This window comes from Chelonoidis abingdonii, chromosome 25 (genome assembly GCF_003597395.2).
Source record: "Chelonoidis abingdonii isolate Lonesome George chromosome 25, CheloAbing_2.0, whole genome shotgun sequence".
Lineage (NCBI taxonomy): Eukaryota > Metazoa > Chordata > Testudines > Testudinidae > Chelonoidis > Chelonoidis abingdonii.
In genome coordinates, this window is record NC_133793.1 from 19898887 (window position 1) to 19917777 (window position 18891).

The 18891-nt window shown below is 43.2% G+C and overlaps 1 protein-coding gene across 1 annotated transcript in view; it reads left to right on the forward strand.

The window, feature by feature from the left end:
* ZMPSTE24 (zinc metallopeptidase STE24) overlaps window positions 1–18891 on the forward strand; it is a 90174-nt gene that overhangs the window by 23094 nt on the left and 48189 nt on the right. Inside the window, exon 4 of the mRNA XM_032776420.2 lies at window positions 14392–14508. Within this exon, the coding sequence (XP_032632311.1) occupies window positions 14392–14508 (117 nt within the window). The remainder of the gene's footprint in view (window positions 1–14391; window positions 14509–18891) is intronic.

The window sequence follows — 18891 nt, forward strand, 5'->3', positions numbered from 1 at the left end:
CATGAGTGGTGTGGAGAAAGTGAATAAGGAAAAGTTATTTGCTTATTCCCATAATATAAGAACTAGGAGCCACCAAATGAAATTACTGGGCAGCAGGGTTAAAACAAATAAAAGGAAGTTGTTCTTCACACAGCGCACATTCAACTTGTGGAACTCCTTACCAGAGGAGGTTGTGAAGGCTAGGACTATAACAGGGCTTAAAAGAGAACTGGATACATTCATGGAGGTTAAGTCCATTAATGACTATTAGCTAGGATGGGTAACGAATGGTGTCCCTAGCCTCCGTTTGTCAGAGAGTGGAGATGGATGGCAGGAGAGAGATCACTTGATCATTACTTGTTAGGTTCAGTCCCTCTGGGGCACCTGGCATTGGCCACTGTTGGTAGACAGGATAGTGGGCTGGATGGAACTTTGGTCTGACCCAGTATGACCATTCTTATGTTATCAATTATCTTTGAGAACTCATGGAGCATGGGTGAGGTCCCAGCGGACTGGAGAAAGGTACTATGTTAGCCAGTCTTTAAAAATGGTAAAAAGGGGACCTGAGGAATTATAGACCAGTCAAATTAACTTCAGTACTTGGAACAAATTATTAAACAATCAATTTGTAAGCACCTAGTGGCTAATAGGGTTATAAATAGTAGCCCGTGTGGATTTGTCAACAACAAAACGTGCCAAACCAACCTACCTTTATTTTTTGGCATAGTTACCTTTTTAGTGGATGGGGGGAAGCTGGAGGCATGGTATATCTTGATTTTAGTCATGTTTTTGGTACAGTCTTACATGACAAATCTCATAAGTAAACTAGGGAAACGTATAGAAAAAATTACTATAAGGTGGCTACACAACTGGTTGAAAGACTACTGTGAGTAATTATCAATGGTTTGCTATCAAACTGGGGGGACATATCTAGTAGGATCTCACAGGGTTATGTCCTGGGTCCAGTACTATTCAGTATTTCCATTGACTTGGATAATGGAGTGGAGAGTATGTTTATAAAATTTGAGGATGACATCAAGCTGTGAGAGGATTATAACACTTTGGAGGACAGGATTAGAATTCAAAATGTTCTTGACAAATTGAAGGATTGGTCTGAAATCCACAAGATGAAATTCAATAAAGACAAGTGCAAAGTACTACACTTAGGAAGAAAAAATCAAATGCACAATTAAAAAATGGGGAATAACTGGCTAGGTGAGAGTACTGTTAAAAGGGATCTGGAGGTTATGATGAATCACAAATGGAATATGAGTCAATAGTGTGATGCAGTTGTGAAAAAGGCTAATATTATTCTGGGGTATGTTGAGTGGTAACAGCTAATCTAGACCCCATCATCTTATATAGATAGTTGGGATTATGTTTTTCAATGTGCATTACTTTGCATTTATCAACACTGAATTTCATCTGCTGTTCTGTTGCCCAGTCACCTAGTTTTGTGACATCCTTTTGTAGCTCTTAACCGTCTGCTCTGGCACAGAAGCTGATTTAAATGATAGCTTACATATCAAAGTTAGTAGTTCTGCAATTTCATATTTGAGTGCCTTTAGACGTGTTGGGTGAATGCCATCAGGTGCTGGTGACCTATTACTGTTTAGTTTATCAGTTTGTTCCAAAACCACCTCTAATGACACCTCAATCTGGAACAGTTCCTCAGATTTGTCACCTAAAAAGACTGGCTCAGGTTTGAGAATCTCCCTCACGACGTCAGCCATGAAGACAGATGCAAAGAATTCAATTATTTTCTCCACAATGGCCTTACTCTCCTTAAGTGCTCCTTTAGCCTCTCAATTGTCCAGTAGCCCCTCTGGTTGTTTAGCAGGCTTCCTGCTTCTGATGTACTTAAATTTTTTTGCTATTACTTTTTGAGCCTTTGGCTAGCTTTTCTTCAAATTCTTTTTTGGCCTTCCTAATTGTACACCTCTACCCCCATATAACACTGTCCTCAGGAGCCAAAAAAATCTTACTGCGTTATAGGTGAAACTGTGTTATATCGAACTTGCTTTGATCCGCTGGAGTGCGCAGCCTCTCTCCTCCCCCACCCCCAGCCCCTCGGAGTGCTGCTTTAGCACGGTATCCAAATTAATGTTATATCGGGTTGCGTTATATCAGGGTAGAGGTGGATTTTTACACTTAATTTGCCAGAGTTTATATTCCTTTCTATTTTCCTCTCTAGGATTTAACTTCCACTTTTTAAAGGGTGTCTTTTTGCCTCTCAAAGCTTCTTTTACTTTGTTGTTTACCCACAGTGGGACTTTTTTTGGTTCTCTTACTGCGTTTTTTAATTTGGGGTATACGTTTAAATCGAACGTCTGTTAAAAAGTTTCCATGCAGCTTGAAGGGATTTCACTTTTGGTGCTGTACCTTTTAATTTCTGTTTAACTAACATCCTCATCTTTAAGAAAGATGTGAAGAAATTTGAGAGAGTCAAGAGGAAAGCAACAAAAATGCTAAAAGGTTTCGAAAAATCTTACCTATGTGGGAGGGTTGAAAAAGCTGGCCTGGAGAAATTGACTACTGGGGTGACCTTATAAGTCTTCAAATATATGAAGGGCTGTTATAAAGAGCACTGTGATCAATTGTACTCTGAAGGTAGAACAAGAAGTAATTGGCTTAATCTGAAGCAAAGAAGATTTGTTAGATATTTGCGAAACTGTCTAACTATACAAGTAGTTAAATTCTGAAATAGGCTTCCAAGAGAGGTTGTGGAATCCTGGTTGTGACAGATAGGGCAAATTTCCTGAAATGTCCTTTCGAGATCTTGAATTAAATTTGTGTTTTTGAGGTCCATTGTGTTAAAAGTATTATTGTGGGCTGGGATTGTATGTAATGTGACAGACATGAGACCTGAGGGTTCAAAGAACCATATTAGACATTGTGCCAGACAAGCATGGACTTCATGAATAAAAAGTGTTTAGTGGTTTTCCTGGGAAATGTCTATGGGGGAGGTAAATGCAAATTCCCCATCTCCAGTTATGCAAAAATTTAGCCTTTTGAAGTTATGCACTAAGGAGTGTGCTATTCTCTGCTGCTCACGTTACATGAGGCCAAGATCAAAGGCCCAAGCTGTAAAAAGAAAAGACTGAATTACTCATGGTTGTTCTGGTTCTGAATCTGAGACAGTTATCAACATGTAATCATGGGAAAAAACCCAGTTGTGGATTTTAAAAGACTGACACCTTCCAGAGCCCAAAGTTAGAGTTGGGGGAGACCTCTGGTAAGCTTTTTAACATGTATGTGTGTTCTTTTATTGTTTTTAATGTTTTCTCTGTAATGCTTTCACCTTAAGAATATATGTGGTTGGTTATAAAGAGCTGTGTGTAACTGGTAACTCTTGGCAATTACCCTGTTTCTAGCCTAAGGAGAGAAAGCAAAGTATAGATGCTGGCCTGTTTAGGCAGTCTGGCTTGCCGGGGATACCACAGTGTAGGCAGAGAACAGTTCAGCCTGGAAAAATCATGGCCAGGAGGGAGGGAAGAGTGGGTTTCTTCAAGGGACGAGGGAGCAGTAATACAAATGTAATTGACCTAAACTGTCACATCGGTCATTGGAAGTTTTTAAAAACAAGTTAGACAAACACCTATCAGAGGTGGTCCAACTACACTTAGACCTACCTTAACACAAAGAACTGGACTAAACGACCTCTCGAGGTCCCTTCCTGACCTACATTTCTATGATTCCAAGTTAATAGAGTGGCTAACGTACAACTTGATTAATATAGCATTAGAATCATAGAATATCAAAGTTGGAAGGGACCTCAGGAGGTCATCTAGTCCAACCCCCTGCTCAAAGCAGGACCAATTCCCAACTAAATCATCCCAGCCAGGGCTTTTTCAAGCCTGACCTTAAAAACCTCTAAGGAAGGAGATTCCACCACCTCCCTAGGTAACCCATTCCAGTGCTTCACACTCTCTGAGTGAAAAAGTTTTTCCTAATATCCAACCTAAACCTCCCCCACTGCAACTTGAGACCATTACTCCTTGTTCTGTCATCTGTTACCACTGAGAACAGTCTAGATCCATCCTCTTTGGAATGTCTAGAGTTCGGGGTAGAGAAAGTTTAAGTATATTACATCAATACTATTACATTTATCAATTAAACTTGTAATCTCTTTAAAAAAGATATCAAGTTAGTCTGACAGGATTTATTTTCCATAAATCCGCATTGACTGGCATTAATGTGATGGAGAGACTGCCGAGACTCATCAAGCCCTCAGATCGCTACCCCCTCCTGCTTCTCCACGTGGACACCAATGATACTGCCAAGAATGACCTTGAGTGGATCACTGCAGACTACGTGGCTCTGGGAAGAAGGATAAAGCTGGATGATTACATTCATGTTGTATGGTCCTTACAGAAACATAGTAGCTGGATAGTTTGTATAGTGTTATAGTTTTAAGTTGAGATTGTTAAAGGATAACATATCAGATCAGATGGCTAAGTCTTGTTTCAAAAGATGTCTCATGCCTGGCATAAAATTCCCAGCATCCAGTGCACATGCCAGATGCTTGGAATGTTTTAGGGAACGTCATCCTCCCTCTAAAACGTCCAAACTGCTCATTGTTTACTACAGGGGTGTAGAAAGAGAGACAAAACAGGCTCTCGGCAATTTTATTTCAGGAAACTCTGACAGCAGTGGTGACTCCTCTGAGACTGGCTTTGGCTCCAAACGATTCAGCTTCTGTGTCAAGTGCAGAATCTTAGAGAGTTAAGGATGCGGAAAAGAAGAAAAGGTTTAGTTCAGAGAGAGACTCTGTTTCCAGAACTGTCCTGTTTCAGAAAGATTTGGTTGCGCTCTTTGGTGTCGGCCTTATTACAAAGAGAGGAGAATTTACAGGGACAGACTCTTATTGTAAAGCCAGACTCTTGAATCTGCTGGAGTCTAAGGATCCAACTAAAAGAAGTGATGAGAGTTCATTAAATAGCACAGCTCTGCACAGTATTACTGTTAAAGCAGTAGTTCATCAGGCAGACCCGACTACAGCTCTGTTGACAGTTATGCTAGGTACTGCCTCTCAGGATGTGTCACGTGTTACTACAACCAGTCAGGCTGTCTACTTCTCTGAGAGTCATCAAAGAATAGGAAAGAGTCGGAGCTCTCCGTTGCTGCCTCCCCCTAAGATTGCTTCTGGAGAAGAACTCCTCACCGCTTTCCTTTTTAAGGAAGTTATGGTCTCCATTTCCATCAGAGCCGTGAATGGATTGGGGCCAGAAGAGAGATGCAGATCACAGATTAGAACAAGGAAAAAAAAATATCATCAGTTCAATGCAGCCTCACTGGACCTGCAGACACAGAAATATTTCCAGCCGGAACCATGACTGGGGTGGTTCTTCGAGCAGTGTCCTTAGGGGTGCTCTACTGTAGGTGTATCTGCGCCCCTGTGCCTCTAACCAGGGATTTTAGTTTTAGCAGTGTCTGTTCAGCTGCACTCTCCCTCCCTCATGGTCTGCCTCAAGGCTATCTAGCACTATGCAGGCAAACCCCACCTCACTTCCTTCTCCACAGGCTGTGGCCTGGAATGGAGTGAGCAGTTGTCTCTCTGTTCTCTGCATCATTAGCATAAATAGTAGTTGGTTTTGGTTCTTTTTTCTTCTTAATAGTTAGTGAGTGTTTCCATTTACCCTGTTGGGTTTTTTAAAAAAAAATGAAAAAGAAAACTTTAGTTTACGTTTCCCTCCCTTTTGGGGGGAACGCCCATCTGCCCATCCCCCCCCAGGGGCATTAGGAGATGTTCTAACTCAGGGGTGGTCAACCTGGGGCTCCGGAGCCACATGCGGCTCTTCAGAAGTTGATATGCAGCTCCTTGCATAGGAGCTGACTCCGGGGCTGGAGCTACAGGTGCCAACTTTCCACTGCTCAACCCCAGGACCTGCCCCCACTCCACCCCTTGATCCAAGGCCCCTGCCCCCTCTCCTGAGCCTGCTGCACCCTTGCTCCTCTACTGTCCATCCCAGAGCCTCCTGGACACTATGAAACACCGACATCACATAACACGAGCTATGAGAGGTACAGATCACTGTTGGACAGACAAGTGATTAGTAACATCAGTCATGTATCTGCAGCACCGCAAACACCCAAAGACTAAGCAAAAGTGGTACAACGTCAAAGCACTTCAAGACCAAGCCAGCAGCAAGACTTTCCAGTAACACCTGTCTGAAATACTCTAACTTGCCTGACAACATCATTGACATTCAAGAGCATTAGGATCAACTTAAAAATACCATTCACGATGCATGTGCTGAAACCATAGGATATTCCACTCATCGGCACCAAGACTGGTTTGACAAAAATGAGGAAATCCTAGCATTAATTCAACAGAAAAGAAATACATTTTGTAACTGGCAAAATGATTCCTCTCACCAATGAAAACATGAGGCCTATCACCTGTTCAAAGCGGAAGTCCAAAGGAGGCTACATGACATCAAAAACAAGTGGTGGCAAGAGACGGTCTCTGAGATCCAGGGTTTCATAGACCGGGATGACATAAGAACTTCTTTCAAGCAACAAAAGTTATATATGGTCCAAGCTCCAAAGGCCCAACCCCCTTACATTTCCAGGATGGCTCCACCCTCCTCAAGGATAATGCAGCTATTAAACAACACTGGAAAGAGCACTTTGAGAGCCTACTAAACCTGAATCCATGGTCTCTTAAGACACTATCAAGTTCATTCCACAATGGTCAGCAATGGAACACCTTGCTGATTCCCCATCTTCTGAGGAACTCCGGCATGCCATTACCCAGATAAAAATTCACAAGGCATGAGGCCCAGACAGCATCCCCACTGAGGTTTTTAAAGCTGGTGGAACAATGCTCCAGCTCAAACTTTGCCAACTCCTCGACAAAATCTGGACCTGCAAAGAAATTCCACCTGACTTTAAGAATGCCAGCGTTGTATTGCAGGGAAGATCCTTGCATGGATGCTACTAAACCGCCTCCTTCTCTTGCCGAGGAACTCCTCCCCGAATCACAGTGTGTCTTCAGACCATCCCAAGGCGCAACCGACCTAATCTTCCTGGCATGACATAGTCAGAAGAAGTGCAGAGAGCAACACCAGTAACTGCTCATAGCATTCATCAGCCTAACCAAGGTCTTGGGCTCTATCAATCATGAGGCCCTGTAAGGTGCTGTGTAGATTTGGCTGTCCACAGAAATTCATTTATATCATCAGACTACTCCATGATGGGATGACTGCCACCATTCTGTGCAACCTCTCAGAGACTGAACCATTCTTCATTCGCACTGGTTTCAAGCAGCACTGTGATCACTCCAGCACTGTTCTCCATTTACCTTGCCATGATCCTGATTCTCATCCGCAGCCAACTTCCTGACAGAATTGGGATTGAGTATCGTATAGATTGCCAGTTCCTCAATCTCCGATGTCTCCAAACAAAATCTAAGATCACGACAATTGGCAGATAACGCACACACAAAGGTCGATCTGCAAAGCATCCTAAATCTGTTTAAAGATGCCTGTCACAGCCTAGGTGTCTGTCTCAACATCGGGAAAACCAAGGTACTCTTATCAGCCCTCACGTGCACAAACTACTCTTGGTACTCCACAAAACACCATCAGCAGAGATCCATTTTCCACACCTTGGCAGCCATCTCTCACAAACAGCCAGCATTGGCACAGAAATTGAATGCAGGATCTTCTGTGCCAGCACATCCTTTGGAAGATTATTCAAACGAGTCTTCAATTATAGGGATCTGAAAACAGGCATCAAAATCTTTGTTTACAAGGCAGTTGTCATCCCCACCCTTCTCTATGGGTGAGACCTGGGTAATCTACAGATGACATCTCAAGTGTCTGGAGTGGTTCCAGCAGCGCTGCCTCAGGAAGATTCTCAGGATCAGCTGGGAAGACCAACGCACTAACATCAGTGGTCTCTCTGCAGCCAACATTAGTAGCGTTAGAAGTGCAAGTGATGAACCCTCAACTCTGCTGGGCTGGCCACTGTGTACGTATGCCTGACACTCGCCTCCCGAAGCAAGTACTGTTCTCTCAGTTAAGTCAGGGAAGAAGGGCTTGCAAAGGACAGTGAAAGCACCTCAAAGACATACTGAGAGTACAGCTTCAAAATGGAGGTGTCACTCCAACAAACTGGGAGGACTTGGCACGGAGCAGAACACAGTGGCCCCACACCATACACCAACACCCTTAACAAACACCATCCTTGTATTGAGGGATAGCCGAAGAAGAAGAGTTTCCTGCCACTCCTCTCATCCACACTTTGGTATTTATTTCCAGTATGGATCTCAACTGTACCGCCCCTCTGACCACCAGCTCCTTGGTATGGGCAGCTGTGGTACCAACCTCCAGGGCCCTTCCCACTCTCTCAGTGGCTTTATTGTGACCAATGGCAGGCACGTAGATATCATGCCTTCCGTGGCTCGAGCTTGGCTTATCAGGAGCCAATGATACACCTCCCTTCGGCAGCTGCATCGAAGGCATTCAAGCCCCCGAACAGTTAGGAGAGGTACAGGAGACTGAAGTTGAGGAGGAGATTACCCCCCAGACTAACTTCTTGTCTTCATCACCAGACTAGACTAGTGATGTCCCCTCTTCTGTCATTGGCAGGTGACTTCAAGTTTTTCCAGGAGCTAACTCAAAGGGTGACATTCTGCACCCCTCTGTCTCATTCAGAATGGCCATCCCTATTAACGAGGCCCTCCTAAACCCTACCAAACTCATATGGCAGACCCCAGCATCAGTCCCACCAACATGCAAGCAGGCCAATAAAAATGCTGTGTGCCAGCAAAGGACACGGAATTCCTCTTCTCCCACCTGCCCCCTAATTTGATCATTCACATTCTAGCATAGTATTCCAAGCCTCACCATGATAAAGGGGAAGTCATTTTCCATGTGCTTTATATAAGGAAACCCTTGGCCTTTTATTTGAAAATCTGAGACACTTTCTCTCCATCGTGGACAGGGTTAAGGGCATAGCTGTTTCTGCCAAAATTCTCTCTAAATGGGTCCTGAACTGTATCAAACTCTGTTACGAGACTCGCAATTTAGCGTCCCCCTCCACAATGTGCACACATTCTACGAGATCAGTTTCCTCATCTATCACCTTCTCCAAGGGTATTCCTATATCAGAAATCTGCAGAGCAGCTACCTGGGCATCTGCACATACGTTTGCAGAACATTATGCCATCCTGGGGGACTCTGCTGCAGATGCCAGATTCGGCGCTATGGTACTATCTATCACCGCCTCAACTCCAAAGTCCCAGACTCCGGTTCAGGATACTGCTCCAGAGTCACCTACAGTGCAGCACCCACAGGGACGCTACTCGAAGAAGAAGAAGAGGAGGAGGAAGTTACTCACCTTGTGCAGTAACAATGGTTCCTCAAGGTGTGTGTCCCTGTGGGTGCTCCACGACCCACCCACCTTCACTCTACTTTGGAGTTCTCATCACACACTATGCGGTAGAGAAGGAACTGGGGAGGGTTTGCCTGTGCAGCATGGGCTAGTTTCTTGGAAAAGCATGGTGGGGTCAGCTGAACCAACACTGCCACCAAAATTTTCTGGTCAGGAGTGTAGGGACACTGACACACTCTACAGTGGAGCACCCATAGGGGGACACATCTTGAAGAACATCATTACTGCACAAGGTGAGAAACTTTCTCTTCCTTAAGGGCATTGGGAATTTCTTCCCGCATGTAAGACCATCTGCTCTGACTTGGGATCTTAACCTAGTTCTCAGAGCTTTGACTAGACCTCCCTTTGAGTCCATGGCAACTTGCTCCCTTTTACACCCGTCCACGAAGACAGCATTTCTAATCCCCCCCCCTTTTTTTTTTTTAAAGACAAAGTAATCCTGAGGCTTCATCACAAGTTTCTCCCTAAAGTTGCCTCCACCTTCTATATGAATCAGTAGCAGCCTCTCCCTGTTTTTCCCCAAAAAACCACATTGTGACAACAGCGAGACGATTCTGCATATGCTAGATGTTAGAAGAGCACTAGCATTCTCCTTAGACAGAACTAAGGACATTAGGAAATCCCCTCAGCTCTTCCTTTCATTTGCGGAAAACTCCGAAGGCTCAAAGACTATACAAATGGGGCTCGAGCTCCATTAATCTCTGTTAGCAAGGAAGCAGCCTGTTGCCTCTGGAGTCCATACACACTCCATAAGGTCAATTTCTACCACAGTCGCATTCCTTAAAGGTGTCCCTATCTTGGAAATCTGCAGAGCAGCAACTTGGGCCTCTGCCCACACTTTCACAGATCATTATGCAATCACTGGAGATTCGGTTTCCAATGCCATCTTCAGCTCCTCAGTACTTTCTGTGGTAACAGACTCCATTTCTGAGTCCCAGCCCTCCGCTGGGGATACTGCTGTGAAGTCACCTACGGGGGAGCACCATAGGGACTTGAAGAAGATGATAACTGTGAAGAAGTTGTTACCTTGTGCAGTAACGATGATTCTTTGAGATATGTTCCCCTGTGAGTGCTCCACAACCCACCCTCCTACCTTCTACTTCAGAGTTCTCAATGTGGGACTCCGCAGTAGAGAAGGAACTGAGGAGAGTTTTAGACGGAAGGAGTGAATGTTGCTAAGCAACGGTTCAGAGCACCTTTTGACTCCTGAGATACTTAAGCAAGATCAGTAGCTTTGGCTGTCTCATAAAAGAGACACACATGGTTAAGATTGGTGGAACTCCCTTGTGACAGAATCATAGACTTTAAGGTCAGAAGGGACTATTGTGATTGTCTAGTCTGACCTCCTGCACAACACAGGCCACAGAATCTCACCCACTCACTCCTGTATCAAACCCCTAACCTATGTCTGAGCTATTGAAGTCCTCAAATCTTGGTTTAAAGACTTCGAGGTGCAGAGAATCCTCCAGCAAGTGACCCGTGCCTCACGTTGCAGAGGAAGGTGAAAAACCCTCAGGGCCTCTGCCAGTCTGCCCTGGAGGAAAATTCCTTCCCAACCCCAAACATGGCGATCAGCTAAACCCTGAGCATGTGGGCAAGACTCACCAGCCAAACACCCAGGAAAGAATTTCTTTGTAGTAATTCAGATCCCACCCCATCTAACAACCCATCACAGGCCATTGGACATATTTACTGCTAATAGTCCAAGATCAATTAATTGGCAAAATTAGGCTATCCCATCATACTATCCCCTCCATGAACTTATCAAGCTTAGTCTTGAAGCCAGATATGTCTTTTTGCCCCCACTGCTCCCCTTGGAAGGCTGTTCCAGAACTTCACTCCTCTGATGGTTAGAAACCTTCGTCTAATTTCAAGTCTAAATTTCTTGATAGCCATTTGTTCTTGTGTCCGCATTGGTACTGAGTTTAAATAATTCCTCTCTCTCCCTGGTATTTGTCCCTCTGATATATTTATAGAGAGCAATCATATCTCTCCTCATCCTTCTTTTGGTTAGGCTGAACAAGCCAAGCTCTTAGAGTCTCTTTCATAAGACATTCCTTGGATCATCCCAGTAGTCCTTCTCTGTACCTGTTCCAGTTTGAATTCATCCTTCTTAAATATGGGAGACCAGAACTGCATACAGTATTCCAGATGAGGTCTTTCCAGTGCCTTGTATAATGGTACTAACACCTCCTTATCTCTACTGGAAATACCTCGCCTGATGCATCCCAAGACTGCATTCGCTTTTTTCACAGCTATATCACATTGGTGGCTCATAGTGATCCTGTGATCAACCAATACTCAGAGGTCTTTCTCCTCCTTTGTTACTTCCAACTGATATGTTCCCAGCTTCCATTTTGAAGGAGAAGATCTTTTTAGTATTCAGACTGATGAGATGCTGGAGAAGTATAAATATAAGATCTACTACTAGATCTTTAGGTTTCTTTAATACAAGAAAGAGGCCATATTCAACACCATTAAACAAATATTAAAGAGCATACTCAACTTCTTAGTCTCTTTCAGTTCACAGGGGGTTGGACAAGATGGCCTCCTGAGGTCCGTTCGAACCCTGATATTCTATGATTACAATTATCAGAGAAGGGCATGTGATTTCCAACCTCAGTGTTACACCCCAAAACACCAACTACAACAGAGGAAGAAAATCAAACCTCACAATAATAAAAGGAAAGTGTTTTGTCTTTATCTTCTACAGTTCCTCCAAGATATCAGATTTGACATAAGGACATGGAGTTTCAAGTCAGTCTATTTGCACATTTTGTCCATTCTTTTGAAACCAGTTGTCCTGTTTTTATTACCAATGGGAGTTAATAACATCAGACAGATGGATTTAAAAGTTATTTCATATGTTTTACACAATTCAATTCAAACCCGCCCGCCCACGCCCACACCCCCACACAACCAACCCACCTGCTTCGTATCTGGACAGAGATCTCCATTTGTTAAAAAACATGGTTCAGTTTCTACTATAGTTAGGTGCAGTAGAGGTAGTTCCACAAGATCATGGGGGAAGGGTTTTACTTGTGTTATTTTTCTAATTCCCTGTTCCCCTCCCAAAAATGGGAGCCTTTTCCCTATTTTGGATTTAAGAAAATTTAAGAATTTAAAAATGTTTGGATTTAAGGAGACACTTCTATAAAGAAATTTAACTTCCACATTGTTGTCTCTAACTTCTGTAATACTGTCTCTTTCCTTCCAGGACTGGTTGCAGGTCTGGACTTAAAAGATACACATACTTCCACATTTTTATAAGACAGTGTAATTGGAAGAATCTGCATTTTGTTGTTAGAGAGGACTGTTTTCAGTACAAGGTCCTTCCTTTCAGGTTGTCCCTTGCACCCAGGATGCTTACAAAATGCCTCTTGTTGCAGCATACCTGAAAAGGCAGAGCATGTATATTCAGTAGAACACTAGAGTTATGAACAGACCAGTCAACCACGCACCTCATTTGGAACTGAAAGTACACAATCAGGCAACAGCAAACACACACACACAAAAGCAAATATTGTGCAGTATTGTGTTTAAATGTAAACCACTAAAAAAAGGGGGGGAAACATTTTTTTAAAAAAAAGGCAAGGTAAGGAAATTATTTCTGTGCTTGTTTCATTTAAATTAAGATGGTTAAAAGCAGAATTTTTCTTCTGCATAGTAAAGTTTCAAAGCTATATTAAGGGAGGGATAGCTCAGTGGTTTGAGTATTGGCCTGCTAAACCCAGGGCTGTGAGTTCAGTTCTGGAGGGAGCCATTTAGGGATCTGAGGCAAAAATCTATTATCTAGAATGTGATATTTATCTAGTAGTAATTCACATAAGGGGGGGACAGGACCCTCTTGCAGATCATCTGGACAGGTCCTCAGGTCAGATGCACAAATGGTCTTTGAAGGATGAAGTGGTGAATCACCTCTTCAGTTTATGGAGGAACCCAATAATAGTCCTGTCTGCATCCAGCAACAACAGGAAATGCCAGAGATATTGTTCCAGGGCACGCAAAGAAAAGGAATCTGTATTGGATGCTTTTCTTATACACTGGGGTCAGGGTCTAATGTATGTTTTTCCTCCATTTCTCCTTATTTGGAGAATAAGATAAAACTGGACAAAACCAGGATGATTTTAATAACACCAGCATGGCCCAGACAACAGTGGTATCTGGATTTGATGCATCTGTCAAGAGGATTAGTGGAACCTCTACCACGGACACTGGTCTTATCATAACAAACAACAAAGGTCTGTCATTTGGACCTTAGGTACCTTCACTTGACTACATGGGGGATAGACCTTTAGATGAACTAGAAGAAAGCCTTTCATTAGAAGTACAGAATTTACTGTTATACCCTAGAAATGAACCCAAATTAAAGTTCTATAGTCTTAAATGGAAAAGGATTTTGTTGTGGATTGCCATGTATAATGCAGCTCCTTATATGGCACTCATTCCAAATCAAGATTCAGGAGGGTATCCTGTTATCAGAAATTTGTGTATGTAAATTCCCTCTGTATCCTGGGCTCTAATTAGGGCATTCTATGTGTGTTAACGTTGTTGGGCTTAACATATTCGCTCTTTGCCCTTTATATTTCTTACCTTATCTTCAAATACTAATAAATGTGTGTTTATACATTCATAGGTATTAAGGCCAGAAAGGACCATTATTATCATCTAGTCCAAGCTGCTGATTAGCATAAGCCAAAGAATTTTACCCAGTAAATCCTTCATTAAGCTTAAATGTTGTGGGTAAGCTACATCATGTTTTTGGAAAGGATGTCCAAACTTTATTCAGTCACTTGGAGTCTTAACCTGCTACATCTCCAGACAAGTTGTTCAATTGGTTAATGACCCAAGCATTAAAAATTTGCACTTTATCTCTAGCCTCAATTTATCTAGCTTTATCTTTCAGCCAGTTCCTGTTATACTGTTTATATAAATTGCTTTATTGGCAATAAGATGTCTAAATTATGTTGTAAGAAGTTTATAAGTAGGAACTCTTTTTCTTGTGTATAGATCGCTCAGTCATTGGTGTTCCTGCTGCTTGCTACACTCTTCAGTGCGGTGACTGGCCTACCATGGAGTCTATATAATACCTTTGTCATAGAGGAGAAACATGGCTTCAATCAGCAGGTACTGTGAAATATACCTGTACGGAAATAGCTTTCCAAATTAAAGGTAGTTTATGGGAAATGCCAGGTGGACAAATATCTGTTAATACCTCCTGTTTGCCAGTAGTATTTCTTTTACCACATGCAATGTGACATTAATGTTTCTGTGGGAACCTAAATCTCTGAATGTTTTGACCATAATTCACAGATCTGCCAGCTTCTGCTTTCCCGTATATCAACAGATCACTTTCTGTTCGAGACCACGAATGCTTAGTACTTAGTTCTTTCTGCAGCTACCTTCACACAAACATCACACCAGCACCTACGAATGGGTCAGTCATGTCTTACGTAAAGTTGTTCAGGGAAGATGGTGGCAGCTGTTGCAGCAAAGAGAAGGAGAAATATATACCCTAGTTGTGGAGCCAAGAATCTCTCCTGCCTCATCGCTTCCACTGTCAGGTCTTGTCTCTGCCTCATACAATCTGGTTCTTCTTACCAGTTCCGTGTTGAAGCGGTCTAATGAGTGTGCCTTTGCCAGGTGGCTGCTTACCCCTCCCGAGAAGCACATCTGACACCCAAGTCCAGGCACTTCATGTAGTTGATTGAGTGGGGTTGAGAGCACCATCTCTGGTTTACCTTCTTAATCTGCCTCATGAATTCTGCCTTCTGCTAAACCAGAAGAGTCACCTCTTCATTCTCACCTCCTACAGACTACTCACTTGTCTTGTAACAGCAGCTTCAGTTTCCTTAACCTGCCCCTTCTCCATCACCTGCATAGGTCTCCCTACTACACTGGCAGGACCTTTCTCTTCAAAGAGCTTCCCCTTCTCAGTTTCTGCCTTAGCTCTTGCTCAGCTAGGGATACCTCCTCAGGGTAAATCAGGCCTGGTTCCTTCCTTCCTCCATGGCCCTAGTTCTTTCCAGTTCCTCTGAAGAAAGGGTTTGCTTCTGTGAGAGGGAAACATTCCTGTCCAGATCATAATAGGCAATTTATTTCTGTGGACTTTGAAGCCTTGGCTGTAGCTGTCTGCACAGCACTATATGTCTCCTGGAAAGGACTGTAGGGCCCCGAGCCCACCAGAAAGTTCCAGTTTAACACAGGCTGAAAGTTGGGAAATCAGTCAGGGAAGCCCTTTCTCATATTGTAGACAATTTATCTGCTTCACCTGCAAGAGCACAGTACCAGATGCCCTGGGATTTTCTCATTTCTATCTGCAGTTTCCCAGGAACCAGGAGGACTGAGTCAAAGCTAGGCCTAAAGTAACTGAACTAGTTGTTTGTCACTCTTAGACGTTTCCAAGTAGAGCCAGGGTAGCAGTTACTTCATCCTTATTGCAGTAGAACCAGGAGACTGTTTTGCCTCCATCAACCTACAGGTGACTCACAAATGAAAAATAACTAAGGGTTTTTTACTATGATGTATAAAGAAGGCCTGAAAAATTTCCTCCTATCTCCTCTCTCTTCCCCCGCACTCCGCTCCCCAAAATCTTCTTGGTTTCACACATTAGAATTACATGTCTAGCCTAGCAATTTTTTCCTGAAATTCCCTGTGGACCATGGACACAGTATGAACATGGCATCACAGATACTACAGATTAACTGAGAAGGGAGATGACATATGTTCAAAATACTTAAAACTTCGTTTTATTTCACTTCTTTCACACACACTTAAATGTCTGAGAAACATCTGAGGGAAGAGTGTTGTGGGTTCAAAACCAAACCCCTTTCAGCCTTTCATTCATCTTCGTAAAGAAGCAAAAAGAGGACAGACCCATTTTTCCCCTTTGCAGGACAGTATGTTCTCATGAAGCAGAGGTTGCCTGATGTTTGCTCTGGACCATGAATATTTCAATTTATCATCTTGCCCTACCATCTGCTCTGTGTGTATTCTCCAAAATGCTTGTCATAGCAACAGTATTTTGCTCACAGACAATGCATATTGTGCCAACGGCTGCTGATAGTTTCTAGATACTCCATCCTTCTTGGCAGGCAGACATCAAGTGTAAAGGTCAGCCCAGTCATGGACTTTGTAATCAACTCTGAGAAAAGTAATTTCCTTCTTAGCCACCCTTAGGCAATCTGTGGGCTTGTGGAAGCGTCATGCATCTAAACAAAAATGTGCTTCTCCACAATTTTTACTGGTCAGTCATTTCCAAAGCCAATGAGCAATGTTTATCTTTGGGTTGACTTATGGCACCAGGCCAAGGAGGCAAAGAAATGTATGGATTTTTTTCGAACTTGAGTCCATGCAATTTGCCCTAATAGTCATCCAACTGAACAATATATAGTGGATTACTTATTTAGGCAAAGCAGAACTTGGAGCAAGGCACTAGTTTGTAGAAGCAGTTTTTATAATGTTTGCAAAACATTATCTTACCTCCCTCAGACCAGCTCATCTTGTAAGGTTCTTACATTTCTAATGCCTTTCTGTCAAAGGAAAGGCTTGTGAACACATGGCCATTCTGCTGAAAATGGGGCTATCCAGGTCTGGATCTGCTTTCCACAGCCAAGAACGCCTACCCAGTTTATGCTGATTTTTGTTGCGAGTTCAGAGACATTTGAACAATGGATGCCTTTTTAATCCCTTGGAATGGAGAGGGAAGAAGAGATTTGTAAATTTTCCTTACCCCTTTTTACTGAATTTGGAGGAATCTGAAAGTTGTAGAGGAAAGATAATCATCATTGATTCCCTTTAGGTTCTATGAATTGCTGATGCTGTTAGCCGAGGATCTGCTTGCCTTCCCCTAGTTCCATATCTACTGTCTCAAGGCCCAGTAGTTCACAAAGGCCTCGAGAATCTTCACCTCAAACCCTGTTTTGAGAACGTTTCCTTGAAATATTTTGGTTTCTTTGGTCAGACAACTGATGTTCTCCTTCAGTTCTGCAGGCAGTCCCCTCCAAATTCTATTATAGTGTCTGGAATTTGTTTCTGCTTAGTATTTTTTTAAGAGATTCAGAACTCCCCTAGGCCTTGGATTTGTTTTCTCCAGATGTCTTGGAAAGTGGTCTAATCCTACATCACCTCAAGTGGCAAACTTCTCTTCTTGAAACTGTTATTCAGCTGGTTAATCGGCTCTTATCCTCCGCTCACTAGAGTCCAGGGAATGGAAAAGCTAAAGCGTAGACCTTACTTTCCTTCACTCTTCACCCATCTCATTCTTTGTTCTCAATCAGTGAGGCATTTGCCATCTGCTTACTGTCTCCAAAAGTTTTTGTAGTAGCCATCATCTTGTGGTGCTATGTCAGGAACGTTGATTCTTTCCTAGTGTTTTGTAATAAGGTGCCCTTTTGTCATAGAAACCTAAAACGTTACTGCCTTAGAACTCAAGACTTTACATTCTCCACATTTTTGTCCTCTGCCACAACCCCCAAAAAGGGACAAAAGGCATCCAGAACAGTTTGAGCAAACTTGACTTGGATTTGTATTGAAAGTCTGTGTTGTAAGTTGCAAATCATAGCTCAACTTCCTGGGCCAAAGAAGAGCCTGGCTATGCAGCAGATTTGTCAGGCATCTACCTGGAGAGCCATTCACACTTTTATATACCATTAGTATGTGCATGTAGTCCTTGGGTCCAGCATTCAGATGGTGAGCATCAATCTAATGGGGAGAGGACTTCTCACAGAATCTTCATGTTCATGGGGAATTTGCTGGTCCTCAGTGGTCATTTGGCCCTCCCTGGATATTCCTGAAGACTGGAGCCACAAAGCCCTGTCCGCCATAGTGAAAGCAGACATTGAACATTCCATTGTATCAGATGCATCTAGAGCAACTTTTGCATAGATGTTCAGGCCACTGGCTGCCCCTCACATACTATAGATCTTCTCTCTTCTGTTTTATTCCACAGTAAGCTTTCTATGAACTGCAACACCTTGTCCCAGATAGAGCAGCACCTGCCAAGAAGTTGATGACGGATGCCACACACTCAGATGGGGAGCTCATCTGGACCACCTTAGACCCTTCTGTGCCTCTTGTCTCTCCTTTTCTCCCCCCGGAAATTCTCTCCACATTAATGTCCTCGAGCTCAGAGCCATACATCTAGAACATGTGGCATTTCAACCCTTGCTTCAGGGATCCACAATCCAAGTGATGACGGACAATACAACAGCAATGGTGGGGAGGAGCATGATCAACTTGGCTCTGTCAAGAAGTCATTAGGCTGGTGCATTGGTCTTCAAATCTGACCTGTGGCTTTGCATCCTCCAAGCTTACAAAATGCCCCATTCGATCAGCTAAGAAAGCTAGATCAGACAACCACAAGCTATCTGTGAAACTCAGTTGTGCGGAGTATCTTTTTCAGGTAGGTCTATTTTGGGGCCTCCCTATTTGCCACGTTCCAGAACAAGAAATGCTGGATGTTCTACTTCAGAGAGGTTTGATCCCAGGGTCCCTGTCATATGCCTTCTT